Source organism: Ophidiomyces ophidiicola, assembly GCF_022830035.1.
Source record: "Ophidiomyces ophidiicola strain CBS 122913 chromosome Unknown scaffold_4, whole genome shotgun sequence".
NCBI classification, from domain to species: Eukaryota; Fungi; Ascomycota; class Eurotiomycetes; order Onygenales; family Onygenaceae; genus Ophidiomyces; species Ophidiomyces ophidiicola.
Genome location: NW_026054644.1, coordinates 1,122,421 through 1,141,438, shown reverse-complemented (window position 1 = coordinate 1,141,438; position 19,018 = coordinate 1,122,421). Strand labels below are relative to the sequence as shown.

General features: G+C 47.4%; 7 protein-coding genes across 7 annotated transcripts; 4 read left to right on the top strand and 3 right to left on the bottom strand.

Annotated features, from left to right (window-relative positions):
- Positions 1-206: 206 nt before the first annotated feature.
- LOZ57_001826 (uncharacterized protein) lies at positions 207-2,543 on the top strand (the record flags this gene model as incomplete). Its single annotated transcript, XM_049250908.1, has 2 exons — positions 207-630; positions 709-2,543. 2 exons carry the CDS (start codon positions 207-209, stop codon positions 2,541-2,543), a joined length of 2,259 nt encoding a protein of 752 aa, XP_049110492.1.
- Positions 2,544-3,365: 822 nt separating this feature from the next.
- SCJ1 (DnaJ- protein scj1) lies at positions 3,366-4,430 on the top strand (the record flags this gene model as incomplete). Its single annotated transcript, XM_049250907.1, has 1 exon — positions 3,366-4,430. One exon carries the CDS (start codon positions 3,366-3,368, stop codon positions 4,428-4,430), a length of 1,065 nt encoding a protein of 354 aa, XP_049110491.1.
- Positions 4,431-5,103: 673 nt separating this feature from the next.
- LOZ57_001824 (uncharacterized protein) lies at positions 5,104-6,029 on the bottom strand (the record flags this gene model as incomplete). Its single annotated transcript, XM_049250906.1, has 3 exons — positions 5,104-5,606; positions 5,670-5,741; positions 5,822-6,029. The coding sequence occupies 3 exons, from the start codon at positions 6,027-6,029 to the stop codon at positions 5,104-5,106; spliced, it is 783 nt and encodes a 260-aa protein (XP_049110490.1).
- Positions 6,030-8,066: 2,037 nt separating this feature from the next.
- LOZ57_001823 (uncharacterized protein) lies at positions 8,067-8,444 on the bottom strand (the record flags this gene model as incomplete). Its single annotated transcript, XM_049250905.1, has 1 exon — positions 8,067-8,444. One exon carries the CDS (start codon positions 8,442-8,444, stop codon positions 8,067-8,069), a length of 378 nt encoding a protein of 125 aa, XP_049110489.1.
- A 2,801-nt stretch (positions 8,445-11,245) lies between these two features.
- imp3 (U3 small nucleolar ribonucleoprotein imp3) lies at positions 11,246-11,925 on the top strand (the record flags this gene model as incomplete). The annotated part of the gene is made up of 3 exons (XM_049250904.1): positions 11,246-11,277; positions 11,338-11,695; positions 11,752-11,925. 3 exons carry the CDS (start codon positions 11,246-11,248, stop codon positions 11,923-11,925), a joined length of 564 nt encoding a protein of 187 aa, XP_049110488.1.
- Positions 11,926-12,560: 635 nt separating this feature from the next.
- On the bottom strand, positions 12,561-13,796 carry LOZ57_001821 (uncharacterized protein; the record flags this gene model as incomplete). The annotated part of the gene is made up of 1 exon (XM_049250903.1): positions 12,561-13,796. One exon carries the CDS (start codon positions 13,794-13,796, stop codon positions 12,561-12,563), a length of 1,236 nt encoding a protein of 411 aa, XP_049110487.1.
- Positions 13,797-17,305: 3,509 nt separating this feature from the next.
- On the top strand, positions 17,306-18,748 carry LOZ57_001820 (uncharacterized protein; the record flags this gene model as incomplete). Its single annotated transcript, XM_049250902.1, has 3 exons — positions 17,306-17,411; positions 17,466-18,328; positions 18,389-18,748. 3 exons carry the CDS (start codon positions 17,306-17,308, stop codon positions 18,746-18,748), a joined length of 1,329 nt encoding a protein of 442 aa, XP_049110486.1.
- Positions 18,749-19,018: the final 270 nt, after the last annotated feature.

Below are 19,018 nucleotides of genomic sequence, written 5' to 3'. Positions count from 1 at the left end.
TGTTTATGTCTTAATGATCACTGACGTTTTCTGATTGTGCATACGAAGACCCATGAGGCCTGCATCCATACTTGGATAGTATCTTAGCGACTTGCATGTTCAATCGTCGGGTGTGTTCGAGATTAAGCACAGAGCCAACAAATATCGAAACTACTTCTGCGATTATAGCTAATGACCTTTTACCAGAATTCCCCACTACTGCAACAATGTTTTCGTGTTGTCAATCTCGCAAGTCGCGACACGGCGAAACCCAACCACTTCTCCCCCAACATGATGCCAACACCAATTTGCAGCGAGAGCTGCAGGATAAATTGCACCACTACGAAATGGTTCGGGCGATGTATTCGGGCTTCATGCCATCATCTACTCAGATCGTTTCACATCTCCGTGCCTTACTGGTTTCAGATTTGCTGAACCCAAACAATCTGACTCTGAGCTCGGCGGGCCGGCAGCTAGCCAGGGATTGCAGGGCCTGGATTAGGGTTTTCATCGAATTCCTGCGCCAGAAAAATGGAGAAGATCAGCTGCAAGAAGCCATCTGGAATTTTTCAAGGTCAACTGCATCCGTTGATACTTCTGATCTTGCTCAGAGGGTCTCGTTTGCAAAGGCGCGGGCAGACAGTACAGCTGGTACTTGATATCACTCTAACCGCAAAGTCCCTTATAGGGCATAATGCGTTGTTAGAAATAGACTGATTATTCAAGTAGCATACGAAAGCCTGCGCACTATAACGGGTCTTTTAATGACAAACGCTGATTTCCGTTTATTAGTGGGTGACCTGACGACAGTCTCTCGCCAGATATTTGCGGACACGGCTGCCTCTGTATCTGCAGCTGCAGCAGAAGTTTCACAACAGGTGGAACCCTCCGAAGCCCAGAAAGATGCTATTGGCGGAGATTCTTCTAACGAAGAGCCACCTACGACTGAAGACGTTGCTGAGGAAGCAGAGAGAGTTGCAGACATAACCATACAAGGAGTTAGCCAGGCAAGCCGGGACGCTGTGGATAGCACGATGAGCAATTTTTCTGGGAAACAGAGGAAGGCTATCCTGCACCGTATCAAACAAACAGTGGACAACCTGCGAAAAAGGGAAGATTATTCAAACTCTGCCAACACAATTTCACAAATTATTCAGCATTACTTAATGATATATTATCGGCTTATGGGCTCAACCGTTACTGACCTCGGAGAAGATATCGAGGTGAACAAAGAGCTCAATCAAGCTATTCGGAGCTTGTGGGCCTTTCTATCGTCATTTGGCGAACGGGAAGACTGGGAAATCTTAGAGCAAAATTTTTCGAAGCTGCTCAAAAACTACCAAGATGATGAAGAGTATCAGGAGCTTTTTAACAATATTGGATCCACCCTCTTCAGTTTATTGACTGACCCTGACTTTTATAACTCAGCTGAAGAATCTATCGATTCATTAAAGGAAAAGTTAAAGGTAGCCAGTACTGATTCAAACCAAGAGCTAGCCAACTTTTTCGATCAATTAAAACAGACACTGCTATCTGTTTCTCAAGACAAAAGTGTTGTTAAAATTATCGCTGCCTCCAAAGTTCTTATGACGCATTTGGTGGCAGCGTTCCGTGACGATCGCAGTCGGTTACCAGCCGATATATTGCACATATTTTTGCCAATTCTGATTCGAGCCGTGCAGCATATCCCGATTCCAAGATTGGAGGTTTCTGTCCCCGAAATGGATCTTCTGCTTGAGAATGTGATTCTGGAGCCTGGCCATACCATCCACGCATCTTCATTCCTTCCATATCGCCTGCTCTTCACGGCCACAAATAACTTTGAGCTTCGAAAGACCCACTCTAAGGAAACCACCTCTGCAATGACAAATATAATAAATATTACATTGAATGGACTTAATATTAGCGCGCAGGAATTTGGGTATTGGGTTCGCGTGCACTCGCCCCCTTACCTTCCATACTTTGGTGATGAAGGAATAGCAAGTTTTGCGCTCGACAAGCGTGGAATTGACATATCTCTTGAGATTGCTATCGGCAAACAACGTTTAGAACAAGTGTTCTCTCTGCGAGCTGTTCGTGTTTGCATCCACAAACTCGATTACACCATCAAAAAGAGCAGCTGGTCCTATCTCTGGTGGATTGTCAAACCGTTCGTCAAGCATATGGTTCGCCGCACCCTGGAGAAGAAGATTGCAGAGCAAATCGTGGCTGCAGCGCATGTCATCAATCGCGAGCTTGTGTTTGTGCGAGAGCGTTTGAGAGCGGCGAGAATTGCCGACCCTGATAATTTCCTGACCTTTGTCAAAGCTGTGATAACAAGAATGACACCTACCCAGGAACCAGACGTGTACACCAGGGTGGGAGTCGATGCGCCACGCCAAGGCGTATTTGAAAATGTGTATACGCCTGCCAGCTTGATGAAAATCTGGCATGAAGAGGGAGAAAGAGCTGACGAACTTGTTGATGGTGGAGATGAAAGTGGTGTGAGGCTTACTTGGAGAAATCGGATTTTCGATTATTTGTCGTCCAGACGCCCTTCCCAACAGCCCCTTCGAACGGTTTGAAGTAGTATTAGGTATTGATTTCGGGTGTTCTCAAGGTGTTTTACGAGCCAGTTGAATTCAAAATATATCTTGGGGTTTTCCAAACCTACTTCATTAAATATGAAATCCCACAATAATATAATATCATTTGATCTGGGTGCCTGTATCTCAGTAAAGGTGTTCAGGGGCTTTACGCGGATTACTAACAGACGTTACGTAATCGTATCGCCGATCGGTGAAACAATAATCCGTGATAAGTGTCAGCTTATCGCAAAAGCTGCCACCTTAGCAATTCTGAGCCTGCGACTCAACAAACAGACTCGCGCAATTATAATTGCCCTCTCTCTTGTGCCTTATGCCCCCTAATCCATAGACTAAAACTTTTATAAATCAAACAACGGCATCCGCCACCCCTTGCCTTCCCTACGAAATGTTGCTTCCTTCTATAAGACTATACCTCCAGTGATTTCTCATCCGAGATCTCGCGGTTAAGACTTCCCACGCCTCGGGTTCTGGGGGATTCTCCTACAATATCTCGCCTTAATAGACGCTCTTTCCTTTTCCAAAGGTCACAATGCTACCACTTTCCTTGCTAGTGGGGATATCGATTCTCCTACTTGTCCCATTTACGTTATGCGCTGAAGACTATTATAAAATACTGGGGGTGGACAAGTCGGCTTCAGAACGTGATATAAAGAGGGCATATAGAACATTGAGTAAAAAGTTCCATCCAGATAAGAATCCGTAAGTTCCAGATTAGTTTCGCGATTACTTATTTTTTATCTTCTTTTAATCGTAAATACATGCTGGGCCCTATCATCTGTTAACTGACTGTTTATCTCTATGGTTAGTGGAAATGAATCAGCGCATCAAAAGTTTGTTGACATAGCCGAAGCATATGAGATTCTATCAACCGCTTCTACGAGGAAGATCTATGATAAATACGGCCATGAAGGTCTGAAACAAAATCAACAAGGCGGGGGGGCGACGCACGACCCGTTCGATTTATTTTCGCGTTTTTTTGGCGGTGGTGGGCAAAACGGCCAGCGACGCGGTCATGATATGGAAGTCCGACTACAAGGACCACTTCGGGATTTTTACAACGGCAGAGAAGCCGAATTTCAGATCGAAAAACAGCAGATCTGTGATACATGTGAAGGCTCGGGATCTGCTGATGGGAAAGTGGAGACCTGCTCACAATGTGGCGGCCATGGGATCGTTTTAAAGAAACATATGTTAGCACCTGGCATATTCCAACAAGTGCAAATGCATTGCGATAAATGCGGCGGGAAAGGGAAAACGATATTACACCCTTGCCCTACTTGCCAGGGCAATCGCGTTGTGCGAAAAGTAGTCTCGCTGACGGCCAACATAGAACGAGGAATGGGCAAGGGCTCAAGGATAGTGTTCGAAAACGAAGCCGATGAAAGCCCAGACTGGGTTGCGGGCGACCTAATAGTCGTTCTAGCAGAAGCAGAGCCGAAGCTTGGTGATAGCGATGAGGAGAGGACCGACGGCGTTTTCTTCCGTCGTAAAGGCAAGGACTTGTTCTGGAAAGAAGTTCTTAGCCTTCGGGAAGCTTGGATGGGGGATTGGACCCGGAACATCACCCATCTTGATGGACATATTGTTCAGCTTGGTCGAAAGCGAGGCGAGACTGTTCAACCACTGACAGTGGAAACAGTGAAGGGTGAAGGGATGCCGATTTGGCACGGAGGTCATATGCACGAACACGGCGGTGAAGAATTTGGAAATCTTTACGTTGAATATACTGTGGTACTACCTGATGAAATGGAAAAGGGGATGGAGAAGGATTTCTTCTCTTTGTTTGAGAAATGGAGAAAGAAGGGTGGGGTGGACTTGCAAAAGGATTCTGGCCGGCCTATTCCTTCGAAGGACGAATTGTAACATTGCATACCTATTCTTTCTCTAGCATAAGAGATACTATATATTACCCTCTGCTATATTTTAGGTTTTGGAAGTAATACCCTTCCAGGACCAAAGTTCACCGAATGCAAAACGCAACAATATATTATTACACAACCTCCACTAAGTTTGAACTCTCGCTGTACGGATCCAATCACCCTAGCAAAAACTCTTCCACACGGTTATCTATCACCTTCACTAGCAAGACAACTAACTACCAGAGGTGACCATAGCAGAATACTACCGTTGTGATCAGTCCCAGCCCCAAATATTGATGTTATTGGCTCCATAACTTTACATATCTCTGGAAAATCTTGGATATCTATTACCTGATTACTCCATATCAAGTGTCGTATGCCTTTATATGAAAAACACTGAAACTCCCCATGCCTGTAAAATAAAGAACAATTAAAAAAAAGAGCGGGAAATTAATATTTCTATAGCTTCATCCCTTCAGCATGGTCTTTACAGGTGGATGTTAGCAGACAAAGAATTAAGCAGAATCTCATAACATCGTATATTAATCATTATTCTACAGCAACATTCTACTCTATACAGCCGTCGACGTGATGTAGACATGAAATGCGATACTATCCAAAAACATTCAAAACATTCACAAATGGCAGGGCTCCGAAATTCATTACAGAGGAGACATCTAACTTGCATTGCCGCCCCAGTTCACCTTGCGAATAGAAGCATCAGTCAGGCGAATTCTTCTCTTTTGCTCATATCTGCGATACCCAAGAATAGCCATTACAAATAATGCTAGCCCACCGACAACCCCGAGAGTAATTCCAGCAATTGCTCCATCCGAAAGCCCGTTGGCTGCCTTGGAAGCAGGAGAAGGATTACTTGGCGAGGGAGTACCTGACGGTTTGGCCTTGGGGTGGCCACCGAATTCACCCTTTGTGGCATTGAAACAGGGCACTTGAGTCTTAAACTTGCTCGCAGAGACATATCTAATATCTGCACAAGCGTAGAAGGTCTCAGTTCTATTGGAGTCGAATTCAGAGAGATATTTTAGCTGTATGGTAGCATTTGAACCGTCTTCAATGTCCCTAGGGGGTGGAGGAAGCGGATAACACCCGTGGCCAGGGTCAAGCTTGTCAATTTGCTTAGGTTCAGGAAGAGCTACAAAGTCATCGCTTGACCGGGGCTCTAGATCGTAGTATATATGTGAGAAAGATTCTATTCTGAGAAATTGGGTGATCAACTAGATACCATCTTTGTATGATACGGAAATATGTATGTTTGAAGAATTATCTTGTATGACAAGAGCAATGGCGCCGTTGACTACGAAATATTTGTCAGTATACAGACAGTATGGCAAGAGGTACAGGCAGAAAAAACCAAGATTCAACAGGGACACCAACTTAATGGAAAGTCTGTCCTATTTGTTACACCTTGATGAGAGCCACATGGAGCAGTGTTGTCGTGTGCGGCCCCCCATTCGCGATCTGGTGGCCACATAAAAGCAACGGGCCCCATTTTCTTCGACGCCTCTTCACCATGGGCTTTTTGTGCAGTCGCAAATGGCACTTTTGCTGTCATAACAGCCAAAATGAACGTAAAAGTAAGCATATCTGAGTACACCGGAGATTTAAAAAGATATTGCTTAGCAGTTTAAAAGCAATCTGGCAAAAGTAGACGGATTGGCCTACAGAAGTGGGGAAAGAGCGATAGTTATGTGGTTTTCAAAGGATTCCCAACAAGCTAGAGGGTAGCATACTGAAGGTGCCATCAAACACCTGGGTATTGATCAAATGATCTGAGCTTGGCCGGGAAAAAAAAAACCGAGCGGCTGCAGGATTGGCAAAAACTCTCCGTTTCCAAAGCTCAGATGTCGCGGGTGCAAAGAAAGGGGTATCACAGGGATTCTAAAGTCACTACTCGCCTGATACGACACAAAGGCTTGAGATTTCTTGAGCGCGGAACAAAACCAAGATCTTTCACATGCCATTGTTCTTCCTCTAGGGTGACATTCTTTTGAGCTCAAGTGTGTTGCGACTTGCACTTCAGATCAAAATACTAGACTATCAACAGAGTTGTTGAGGAGACTGTAATCGTGTATATCAATGACCGAATTGAATGCAATAAGACGCTGTCTGCTGAGCCATAAGCATTTGCGGACGAGGTGTCAAGTTGATGTGAAGAGCAAAACTCTAACTGATCAGATAATTTTAAAGGCTGGGCATTTTTGGAGCTTCGCGCTTCTATTGGCTAGGACTCAGCCGGTGAAAACTCTAGATCCCAGTTATCTTATCAATCTCTGGAGCAAATGCCTCAGTTTTCATTTCTCTTCTCGCAACTTGTTCATCCAGCATACTGCTTAAAGCGCTGCTTTTGCTAAACAAGTGGCCAATATATGCGCTCTAAAAATCATTATTAGGGTGTGCCAGGGCTTTCTTATCTTTAACCTTGCTTCTAACATTGATCTACTTATGCATAGTGCACGTTAAGCATCAAGTTGGAAATCACTCCCTAATCAAGTGGCTCAGTGTGGAATAAACCTTCCGTTATCCCGCTGATATTCTACCATGATTTTCTCATAGTTAGGGCTTGAGTGGAGTTTTGCAGCTTTGGTTTCAAGCGCGTTCTTTCGGGTGGATGATGATAGTGACAGTCACAAACTTGAAAAGGAAATATCCTTTCATGTAGAAGAGGATACCAAAAAGCTGTCAGTTGAAATTCAGCATGCCTGATCACGCCTTATGTAATGCTACTAGGTGTAACTCGGGCGCTAGATGGTCAGCAAATTGAAGTCGCCGAGTGAATTCCAAAATATCTCCGAATATTCGTTCGTTTTGATTGGGGGTTCCCTTTCCCAAGTTTCAACCACTAGAGTGGACGAACTAGCGCCGAAGCTGGTTCCATACGTCATTTGCTTTTCCTTTTTTCCTTTTTTTCTTATTTTGGCGGCGCACATACTCCGGCTCCGTATCTCCAGATGCACTATTATGAACACTGTTGGACATTTCGCCACTGTGGACCAAACAAAATTTGAGATTGAAAATGAACAGTGCGGAAAACCCTTGGAAAGTCAGGTTTGGACAGATAATTGAAAAGATTGGCCTCGTCCGCCCCACAAGGAGGCAAAGAGTACAAAGATGTGTCAAAGGAGGTATAGAGATTCCTTTGCTAGGGCTCCATCTACACGGTTATACCAGAAGGATGAAGCAAGAAAATTTTTCGGGTCGCACATACACGTATCCCCTGGCAACTTTTTGAAGAGTCACGAGAGCCTTTTAACAGCTGGGAAAGATATGTGTAACCAATGAAATGCTCCTAACAATAATGTGCGAAAAAGTGGCACAAAGAATGGAGCGACAGCAGAAATTTTGGAAAGAGAGCAAAGAAAAGCTCGGGGTACTCTGGAGTCTCAATAAGTGCTTTTCAAAAAAGGCGCCAAACGCTCAGGAATCGCTAGAAGGAAAGTAAAGACACATATGCAGTGCGAAGCAAAGTGAGGATTAGAATCATAATGGTTGTAGTCAAACGCGACGGCCAATATCTCAACGCTGTGCCAATAGCTAAGCACCAAAACACCGAAAAGAAGAAAGAAAAAAAAAATTGAGCAGCGGTGGAATGAGCCGAACAAGCCCGCAATATCATCCAAATTCATCTGTCACACTGTAGGATTCGGCTTTTGCGTCGGGCCTTTAGGCGGTGTTCAGTGTCCATCAGCCGATTCTGTACCCATCGTCGCACCTCCTGGTCGGATTTGATATCGGAGCAGTTGAGTAGATCGGTGAGGGCAAGTTTGAGCTGATAGTCGCTGTCGATTGACTTATCCACGTCTTGCTGGAGGAGGGAGGATATTTTAGCATCGATGGAGCCGAAGCACAGAGCAGATGTAGGTGGTGTTGACGCGTATCGAGCAGAGGGGTGAGGTCGAGCGCTTATGGCAGATTGTGTGGGAGAGTTGCAGCGAGTGGAGGGCTGCGTGAGGGAGTGGTTCGAGCCAGGCAGCCCCCAGCGGGTCTGTGAAGAAAGCATCGAAGAGATTGCAAGTGTAAGGTCTGGAGTGCGGGTTACGGAGATGTCTCTGGTGTTGGATTGTAGATTTGCGGTGCTCTCAGGGGCGGCGGGCAAGAAGCCAAGGGGGTAGTTAAGCGATCGGTAGGATCTAGTAGGTAGGAGGCGGTGGATTCTGAGAGAGTGGCCTGCCGATGGAAATGGCACGGCATGGAGGAGCTTGACGAGAGTATCTCAGGAGCGAGAACGGTGGCCGGCCAGTCAACTAAATATGAAATACAAGCGGGAGCGAAGCGACGCCCAGGCGACCCCCGGAGAAGCCCCTAAACCGCGCGGGCTTAAGGTTGCTCAACTGTCAGAGTCCAGGCCCGTGCGTGACGTAACTGCGCGCCGCGAAATTTGCCGCCGCAGAGATTGTTTCGTCCATCCTTTCCTGACCCCAGAAAAGCCACGCCCGCCAACGCAGACGGGGTCATCGATGGCGCTCAAGGCTGGCTGGCACCATGCAGCACGTTTCCTGCCCACAGGCCTGCACCCCGGGCGGCGTTCCTGGGACGGTCGCGGCGGTACATGACGGCTATCATGATACGTGCTGCTCAACAAACCTGCAGCGGTGATGCAATTCAGCGCTTTTTTCTGGCCAAATCAGGTTGTGCGAGTTTTAGATTCTCCGGTGATGGCCATTCACAGCGGCGTGCTGGCTTGGAGCCAGGCCGTGCCGGGAAGGTCTTTGCCTCCAGCGAATTTTATTCTCTGTTAGTTCCGTTCCAGACCGATTCATCCCAGTCAGAACGCTTTTAATGTTGCATTGGATTCCTCCAGGCTGGAACATTTTTCGGGCATGATCGTGCATTGACAAGTTCGCCCTGCAGAGACGAGATCGATCGCTGTAACCGTTTCGACCCCGATTGCGGTGTTGCGCAAGCCCTCGCGTATGACCAGACGCAAAAGAATGCGAGCGAATTGACTTCAGGGGGGTACTCGCAGTGTATCAAGGGACATTTCCAGGACCCGAAGTCGCGTTACGAGCCTCCAACTTCCCCCGAGATCCAATTCGCCCGGAAACGTGTCATACGGCGGCATTATTGATAACAGCACTGCTGCGCTGGTAACGCTCTTTGTGCGAACTCTCCAACCAATCGTGGCTTGCTCGCCCCGCATCTTTTGCGTTCGTCCAAAAAGCTTGGGGGGCTAGAGGCGTCGTTTGGCTTCGGCGATCCGCGATGCAGGCCTTAGATATGACATACGCGAGTACGCGACGATAAGCTTACTCTAGTTTATGATGCGACTGAGGTTGCCCGGCAAGGCGGAGCCTTCTACTTCAGGCGTGCAGTTAGTTGGCTTCTGGAGCTTGGTACAGTCTAAGGGCTTTCGAGTGTTTGAAGCAGAGCAGGTCTGAGAACAGCCAGCGCAGGAGGCCCGCCGAGTGCACGCCAGGACGACCGGAATAGTCCGTAGGTAACTACACCAAGCGCCTCGTCGCGCCCAAAGTGATGAAGTAGGTTTGCTGCCCAACATGTTCTGAGCACAGAAGGCCGAGAAGCGGACTTTCGGTGTACCTCGAAGTAGCCAAGGATGGACTATATCACTTGCGCTGCCGATTACTTAGAGGAATTATGGGCCTGTGCTATTTTTGAATCCTAGAGCGATGGCCCCCCTGGCTCTTAGTCGCCGTCGCTTCAACCCTTCGTTCTTCATTGCAGCTTGCCTAGCCCTGCTGCAGTTGGAATATCAACCCAGCCGATAACGACCGGATATTCTGGACGCAGCGGAACATGCAAGGGCGAATATCTTACCTAATTCCCAGCTCCAGCTCCGGTCAAATCAGAGGAGATCTGAATGCTCCTGGCACAATTGCAAGTGGTGATACGGTCGCCACTGACCAATCAGCCTAGTGGATGCGAGTCGGCGATTCTAAGTACCCATGGTTTTCCAAAAGTCAGCCTTGAGTTGTGCTTCGATATCCAACCGGATCACAACGAAACTCTTCGGGTGCAGTTTTCTAGCCTAATAATTTTCTCGGACTGGTGACTTGGGCAAGCAACAATGCAATGCACGGAATCTGTGAACAGTCACACCAGGCAGGGTTGTGAGCTATATTCAATAATGAGTACTCGTAAGCCAACGAAGCCGGAGGTGGCAGGTCTAGTATGACTCATTGAAGAGGATATATTCTGTATTGCAATCGCGGAGCACATTTATTACTCGGGCCTTGAGACGGGATTACTAGACAAAAAGCGCGAGAAGGGTTAAGCCTATGTTCGAAATGATAACAGGATATCGCTTTTTTTTAAAAAAAATTTTTGCTCAACCTTCTTCTGTGTCTATACTATACGGAGTACAAGGGCATAGAAATTGATTTGGAACGAATCCACCAGGCACGTCAGCGTCGACTGACTCGCAAATCAAGGTTATGTACAGGGTTCAAAGGCGAACTCAGCTAAGGGTGAAGGGAACAAGGAGGGGTTGTATAAATTTCTGGCCCCGGCTAACACTGACAGATTGGGAGGGGAAAACACTCTCCCATCCTCCGTATTTAATATTAATATTCGGTAGAAAGATGGCCTGTTATTTTTTCCAGAGGCGATGAGCCTTGATCATCTGGGCAAGGCTCGGCATGCAGATTGCGAGCGGACCGTCCCGCCCAGAGTCGGGGGGGGGGAGGCGAGTCGGAACAATATCGGGCCGAAGGTCAATCTATGCCAAGGAATTCCCAGTCTCGCCGCCTTTCTGAACTGCCAAAAATAATTTTCGATCAACCAGATATCAGCAAAGTCGCGAATGTCCATTTCCCGCCACACGCAGGCGCTGATTCTTTCACCATGGTCCGTAAATTAAAGCATCATGAAAAGAAGTAAGACGATACCCGAATCTGCTCGATTTTCCTCGTACTTACCAGACCAACCTTGCTCAGACTCCTCCGAAAAGTCGACCTCTACACATACAAATCCGACAACAACCACCGCGAAACCACCATCCGCCAACGCTACCACCTCCAAGACCCACTAGACTACAGAAAATATAATGCCCTTTGTGGCTCCCTCCGCCAACTTGCCCACAAGCTCTCCGCCATGGACCCAGAGTCGCCTTTCCGCAAGGAGATCGAGAGCCAGATGCTCGAGAAACTATGGTCGGTGGGGATATTAAAACAGAGCCGCGAGCAAGGCGCGGGCTTGAGCAAAGTGGAAAACGACGTCACCGTGAGCGCATTCGCGAGACGGAGACTGGGGGTTGTCATGACGAGGAATGGAATGGTGCAGCATGTGTCGGCGGTATGTCTCAATTTTTTTTTCCTCCTATGGCAGCACAACTAATTTTTTTCCTCTAGGCCGTCAAGTTTATTGAACAAGGCCACGTACGAGTAGGTACAGACGTCGTAACCGACCCAGCATTCCTGGTCACAAGGAACATGGAGGATTTTATTACATGGGTCGATTCGAGCAAGATAAAACGGAATATTCTACAATATCGGGAGAAGATGGACGATTTCGACCTTTTATAATGATATTTCACATTATGATCCGACACAACGACACATTCTATTTTTTGCCAACTGGCCCAAACTTCGCAAACCGACTCATGAAACCTGTTTGACTTGAGAGCACGATGTTACGACGAGCGCTCATTAAAAAGTATGCTCAGCAAGGTTCAAGGAACAGGCGAATTAACATCTGATATATGTATATCATTACTGTATCAAATATTCCAACCAAAATTGTTCCTGCTAGGTGTGGGGGTAAATGAAGGAGAGGAACTGTGTTATGAACTCCAAATAGGCAATATTGTGATAAATAATGCACTGCACACTATTCGGGGAGGGGGTCTCCAAGGAACACTGCTGAGACAGTATAGAAAGCGGGGAGGAGGAAAATGGAGAAATAACTGTGATAAAACTATCTGACAGGTTTTCATCAGATTAAGAACACTGAAAATGAAGATCTATTTTGAATCACCATTAAAAAAGTTTGATAGCGCTAAATCTGGGTATCTCATGCTGGTGAAAACTAAAAAAAGTAAAGGGGAGTGTTTGGCGGAAATTAATACAGCGTCAGACGTTCTGAGGTCCGGCTGAATCGCCATTGGTAGTTGTTTTTATGTTAGTATCAACTCTGCCATTCTGTGATAGGGGATGGTGGCTTATTGCGCCTTTTCGGAATTATCTGTAGGAATATCCATTCGGAAACGTCTGACACTGCTTTCGTATAGCCTCTTGTCTTTTGTTGTGTCGTTAAAGAATGAGAGACGCTGGCTTTTGCTCTGACACCATTTTGGGGCCAGTCTTCGCCACATTCCGCGGATGCCTCGACTTGAACGATCGATTTTCTCATATTCACGCTTTCTAGTAGACGGGGAAGTCCAATCAATAACAGTTGGCGGAATTCTCTCATACGCTGGTATTCTCTCAGGAATTTGCTGGCCATCTGAGTCTTGAGATCTAGTGGCAGCGAGGGGGCTATCCGGGCCTTCCAAGTCTAAAGAAACCGTTTCTGAGTGTGCTGGTAGTATTGCGCCACGGTCAAGCTGAGAGTGCAAATGTGTGTAATTGGATGGTAAGTCAGCGGAACTTCTCCGAGTAATAATTTTCGATCTTGTGATATTACTGCTATGGGAGGGTTCAGTCGAGGCGCGAGTGGGGCGAATTCCTGGCTCTTGCATTGTATCGAGAGACAAAGCGGGGTTATGTTTAGTTGGGTGGCTGAATGATTGAAAGAGCCGGCAGCTTTCACGGTGAAGTGTAATAAGGTCTCGATCCTCACGGTACGACCTGGAAGGATATTCCGAAACGGCGTTTCGTTGTAACTGGAACTGGTGATATGGACTAGCGCGACTACTATTTCTCGTAGACTTAGAGCCCGATATGGAGGAAGACCTGGATGTAGTGGGGGTCTGGGATTTTCGTCGACGAGCTTTTGGGGATGGAGATTCTTGCTGAGCTGTATTGCTGTTCACTTGTTCCTCAAGTGAAGTTTGTAATGCTGGCAGCGAGGCATCATTGGTGGACTGGGATCTCTGGCCCGAACCCCCAGCCATACCTTGAATTTTGTTCCCATTCACCATCCTATCTTCGACAGAGCTCTGTTGTGGGGGTTTAGGATCTGGTGGGCTACGTGGTTGGGTCGCCTTAACGTCGATGTCGGTGACCGTAAGAGCAGTACAAAACGACTTGCTATCGGACACAAAGCTCAGGGAAGAAATTGAACGGGCTACGACTCGTAGAGAGGACACAGCGATATCGAACTTGGGGCTTGCGGGACCATCGTGCTGAGGAGTGGGAGAGACGCGGAGGAAGGGCGATGTAACAGATATGTCAGTGAGTGTCGAGCCAGAATCATGCCGGTGTTTGTCGTTGTCAGGACATGTGAGGGTTGCCATAGCCATTCACTGCTGGCACATAGTGAAGCCAGGTAGAAGACTGCCGTCCATACAGTCAGCAGACAGATCACATGTGACTTCCTTTTTCAAAGAAACGCCGGCAAACATACGCAGGTGAGGGCTTTGGACGGCTTTTTGCGCACTTACAGGCAAATGTGAATCATAGGAAGAGTCTAAGAGATCAACTGATTCCTGTTTCAGAAGTCCTTGGGGCCAGCGCAGAACTGCTTCACTTTTAATATCTGATGCAACACTGGCAGGTCCCAACCCAGCGGCAGACAATCAGACACAAAGGAAGCGCTTGTCCGGCCAGGGACAGCCCAACCATAGGTGGTTCTCAGGAAAGCGCAAATATAGGTGAAACAGAGGATTGCAAACGCTCTGGCGCTTCGCAGGCCGGCAAATCAGACATGCTGGGCGGGCGGTTTATAAAAATAGCGAAAGAGCGGTGACGCGGGCCCCATCCTCCTCGTCCTCCAGCTACTCTTAGTACTAGGGCAACCAGCCGGCTGTCAGAGCGAGGCGGCAGGCGGGGTATGGCGCCGCGGCGTGACTTGACGGAGATCCATAGCCTGGCGTGTTGTTTGGCAGCGGGTGGAGGGCGGTTGCAGGCCAGCAAGCCAGCAAGCCGATCCACGTTCCGCCGCCTGGCGGAGCATACACATGACCGGCCCGCCAATCCCAGCCGTGACAGCAGCCACACGGGCGGGTCTGCAGTGCGACCCGCCAATCAGCACCCGCGATGCAGCCGAGCGCCGCGCGTGATTGGCCAGTACCGAACGGGGCTGGATCGCCCGTTGCCGCCCGTGCCCGCTGACTCAGCGCACCACGCTCGATCGTCGCGCAAACGATCCCCGACGTCCATCCCCAGGCCATATCCCGGCGTCCAGCACCCTGCGCACGGTCAGGCCGGGCCACCGTCGGAGCATTCGAGCAACACAAGACGAGAACCCGCAGGAGTTCCTTTTTCGCGTTGTCCTGCGCAGAGTTTCGAGGCTCCCACGGCGGATTGGCAAAATTCAATCCCGGCGCTAGTGCAGAGCTTGCTCCTGGATTCTGCTGCAGGCTCGGAGTATACGGCACTGGCGGAGAAATGCAAAAAACCCGGCAGGGACAAGACTTTGCGGCGCCATCTAGCCAGCCAGCAAGGCAGATTTGCGGTTGACCACCTGACAACCCACCAGCCCTCAAGCCACTGACTGAAATAATAAATAATAATGGGCCGCCGCGAGCAAGAAGCTGCATCTGAGCGCTGGAATTTGCACTCTGGTCATTGGAGAGTTACCCCGGGCTCCGCAGCTGCCCACTGCACGATGCAACACGCCCCTTTTCTCAGCTTGCGTGCGTAGCCTGAGTTGAAAACGCAGATGCTGCGAGGGAAGCCTGTTTCGAGGTTGGATTTTTTGTACTCCCTACGGAGTACGAAAAAGTTAGCTAACTACCCCATCGCACTTCATTTAATGACCCGTCGATCGCGTTTCGAACAACTCCCCTTGATGAATGTGAATTGTTCAAATTTTTTTGAGTACCAGTTTTGCAAATAATACATACATAACTCTTCTCGATGCCGTCCGCATGCCATTATTATTTAGGTTATTGAACCCCCAACTGTGGAGACATCCCGCTCTTAACTCCTTCGGTTCGCTTCATGTTGGCGGTATGTAAGCCCATCCCCGATATCGGGTGGATTCGTGGGTCAACGGGTGCGAGTGGCTCGACTAACCTTGAGGAGTGGAAGCGGCCCCCCCACCGTTCTACGTACTCCGTACTTACTACCTTGAGGTCAACATAATGAGCCCACGGTATGGAAACACTTCGGGCATACGGTTGAGTAATTGCGTCCATTCTACACCGCTCAATGGCGTGTCGTGTAGTTATTAGCCACCTGTTTGCGGCAATGCTTCTCTGCACGAAAACTACGCAGAGGTTCGAGACTCGATCGGCAAAACCAGATTATTATTATTGTTGAGATCTACGGCGCACATGGTGGACTCCATACCTCGCATTCCATGCTTGGCATATATCTTCTTTTTAAATTGTTGTGTGAGGGAGAAAAAGTTAAACCTGATGGAAAATAAACCTCCCGGAGCAATCAAATCTCAAATGACTCACTTTTCAAAAGGTTCGTCCTCATAGGATACGTACCCTGGATGACAATTTTTGATATGCCCAACATGATGTCATGGGCAGTACTGCATGGGAGCCACATATACCGTACATGTGGCATTCCCCAATGATACTCCGTACTTCGAAGGAATGTCCTTACAGCGATCCCTATTCATCGGTTAGGAAATACATAGGTCCTTTTAGGGAAATATTTATAGGAGCAGCGGCTCCATTGAAAATAAGAGTTAACTTGAAAATTTATCATTTAGTAACTCTATCGGTAGAAGCCGTCAAGATAACCCTTCCCCAACCCTCTAGGCTTCCCGGCCGTTGCTACCATATTTCAGGGTTTCGGCTCGGCATTTGAAGGTGGGCAACTGCAAATGGTATCTAAAAATTTTTCTCATAACGGTCTATTTAAAGTAATAGCTTTCTAAGAAGTCTAGTTTTCGAATACATCATTTGCACGTGAGGTCCGAGAAGCAGGAACGTACCTCTATGTTGAGGGAATGCTTTCGAATGAATGCAGTTCATCTCACAGCTGCTGTTTAAGAGGTTGTGGTGCGGGTACCATTTTTAAGCGTGGAGGATTTGTGCGAACGGCGAGCTTTATGACTCACACTGCATCAGAAAGTAGGTACGTCGCATGACGACCCGAGATTCTCGAATACTCCTCGTGAATCCCACCATATCACAGTTGATTCGAGGTTGCTGTTGGTTTCGGGGCGCGGGTTTGAACCATAATACCTAGATATCTATAGGGAAAATGTTAGTGAGAAACCATATGAACCAGAGCTACTTATCATCTACGTGTTATATATTTTCACTGCTGAGTGCGACATCTTCTTTGAGTCGCTCTCACCAGCGGGTGGTGGGGAAGGATTACAAGAAGCCTGAGAGATAGATATGAAATGACACTTCATAGAGGATGGTGAACCGTGCATATTTCCTCTCAGAGACTGGGTCATTTCCTGCACAGAGATGTCTATTTTATATACCACATATAACCGTATCCTTAAATAGTGGACATGCACAACAATATACTAGTCACAGAAGAATGCCTAGCCATGATCTAAACCTCCCAACTCTGCCACATTGTGCTCTGCTTCTCAAAGAAAAAGCCATGTATGTAGCTATGTACTAGGATGCTAGTCAGTCATCAGTCAGAAATATGGCAGGTCCTTACGGTTTCTGGTAGGATACGGGAAACCGACTGCCAGGCCACTAAGACCAATTAGGATTAGCCGATTAGTTCCCGTGACTTTGCCAAGTTGGAAGGCTTAGTCATATCTCCGTCGTCGAGGAAACTGTATAAACAATGACGGATCGCCACAACGGCTTCAAAAGTTGCTCCAGATGAGAGATATGCGTAATTTTGGAGCCATCAATCGCATCTCTAAGCCATGGAAAAACGGACAACTGAGTCCCCTATGGACTTTGAATGGCAATCCAGCGCCCCTGGGGACTGCACATCACCGTTTTACCAGCTTGCGAAGGAAGGAAAGAAACGTGAGCACATGTGTCCGTTAAGATCACCTCTAGTACTGACGGTATTTATTTTAGGGCCATTTGGCGTATTCGATTCTCCGTCAAAACCATTAAACTCGCCCTCGAAACAATCTTTCTTTTCCCAGCCGCGCTCCACATTTCAGGGCTTCTCCCATGACCCGGCATTTGCAACTCCACGCAAGTTGGACTTTGATTTCTCGTCGGGCGTAGAAAACTCGCCTGATGCAAACGCCGACAGCGAGGATACACCTGATAAGCCGTCAAATAATACTGGGCGACGGAATAGCTTGTTTAATTTCTACGGCAGGTTTGCGCCCAGCCCTGGCCGAGGTGAAATTCCTCGCTCAAATAAATTGTCAAATGTGGTCATCAACAGGGTACACAAGCAAAGAAAAAAAGAGAGGGAAATGAGGAGGCATTTTCATAAAACTAGTGAGACAAGTTTAAGATCCGCAAGCCAGGAGCGGTATGCGAAAAGCGAAAGCGTACCCAACGTTCCTCAGAAATCGCAAGATATACCGTTTTTTTCCCGGTTTTTTACCTTCCTAGAAGCTCACCCTCATATTCCTCGAATTCTGTCTTATTATGCTCAATTTACTTTTAATCTCATCCTTGCCTTCTTGACCCTCTATGTTATTATAACGTTTTTACTTGCAATCCAACACGACGTAACTCGTGCGAGTGAGGAAGTGTCGGCGGATATATTGGCTGAGATGGCAACGTGTGCAAAGAACTATGTCGAAAATCGATGCAGTGGAACAGACGGGAAGAGGTTACCGGCCTTAGAAACCGTTTGTGACAACTGGGAACGTTGTATGAATCGGGATCCCGCAAAGGTTGGAAGAGCAAAGGTCTCTGCGCAGACCCTCGCGGAAATTTTCAATGGTTTCATTGAACCCATAAGCTTTAAAACCATGGTTTGTTCATTTCACATGCCCCCTAAATTGCATGACAAGGTGCTTACAAGTTTTTTATAGATCTTCTTCCTTGCTTCCGTTACTTCATGCGTTGCTGTCTCGAATTTAACATTTTCCTTCTTTCGCAATAAATCCAATAACCCCCCCGAGCCCGTCCCTCACTACAGACCATTCACACCTCCCGGACAACACTCTCGCTCCTCGCAGGTTGTTTTTGCCACGGGCCCAGGCTTTGGAATGAGTACTCCATGTCCTCGTTTCCCCGACCATAACTCGAATTCAAGCCAAGCCTTTTATAATCTTCGTGCGAGAGATGATATGAGTAATGGCCAAGACCACAGATCGCTGCTCAAGATGGGAGACGTTAAAAACCCCATTCCGTTAAAACGATATAAATTTTCTGGGGAGATGGGTTCATAAAATTGGTTGGCGTTCTGAGAGTTTGAATTTGGTATGGCGTTTTGAATCTCGTTTAGGCATCTCTATAACAGTGGCAATGTCATGTAATTGTTTCGTCTTGTACATTGTTTTTATATAGGTTACTTTAAGCGGTAGCATGCCATGTTGGCTGTGTAGGCATCACGCAGATAACATTGAGAAGACTCACGGTTACAGAATACCGATGGACTTGATTTATCTCAAATTTCTACCCCTGACTTGAGAATTTTGAATTGCCCATCAATGTTTCTG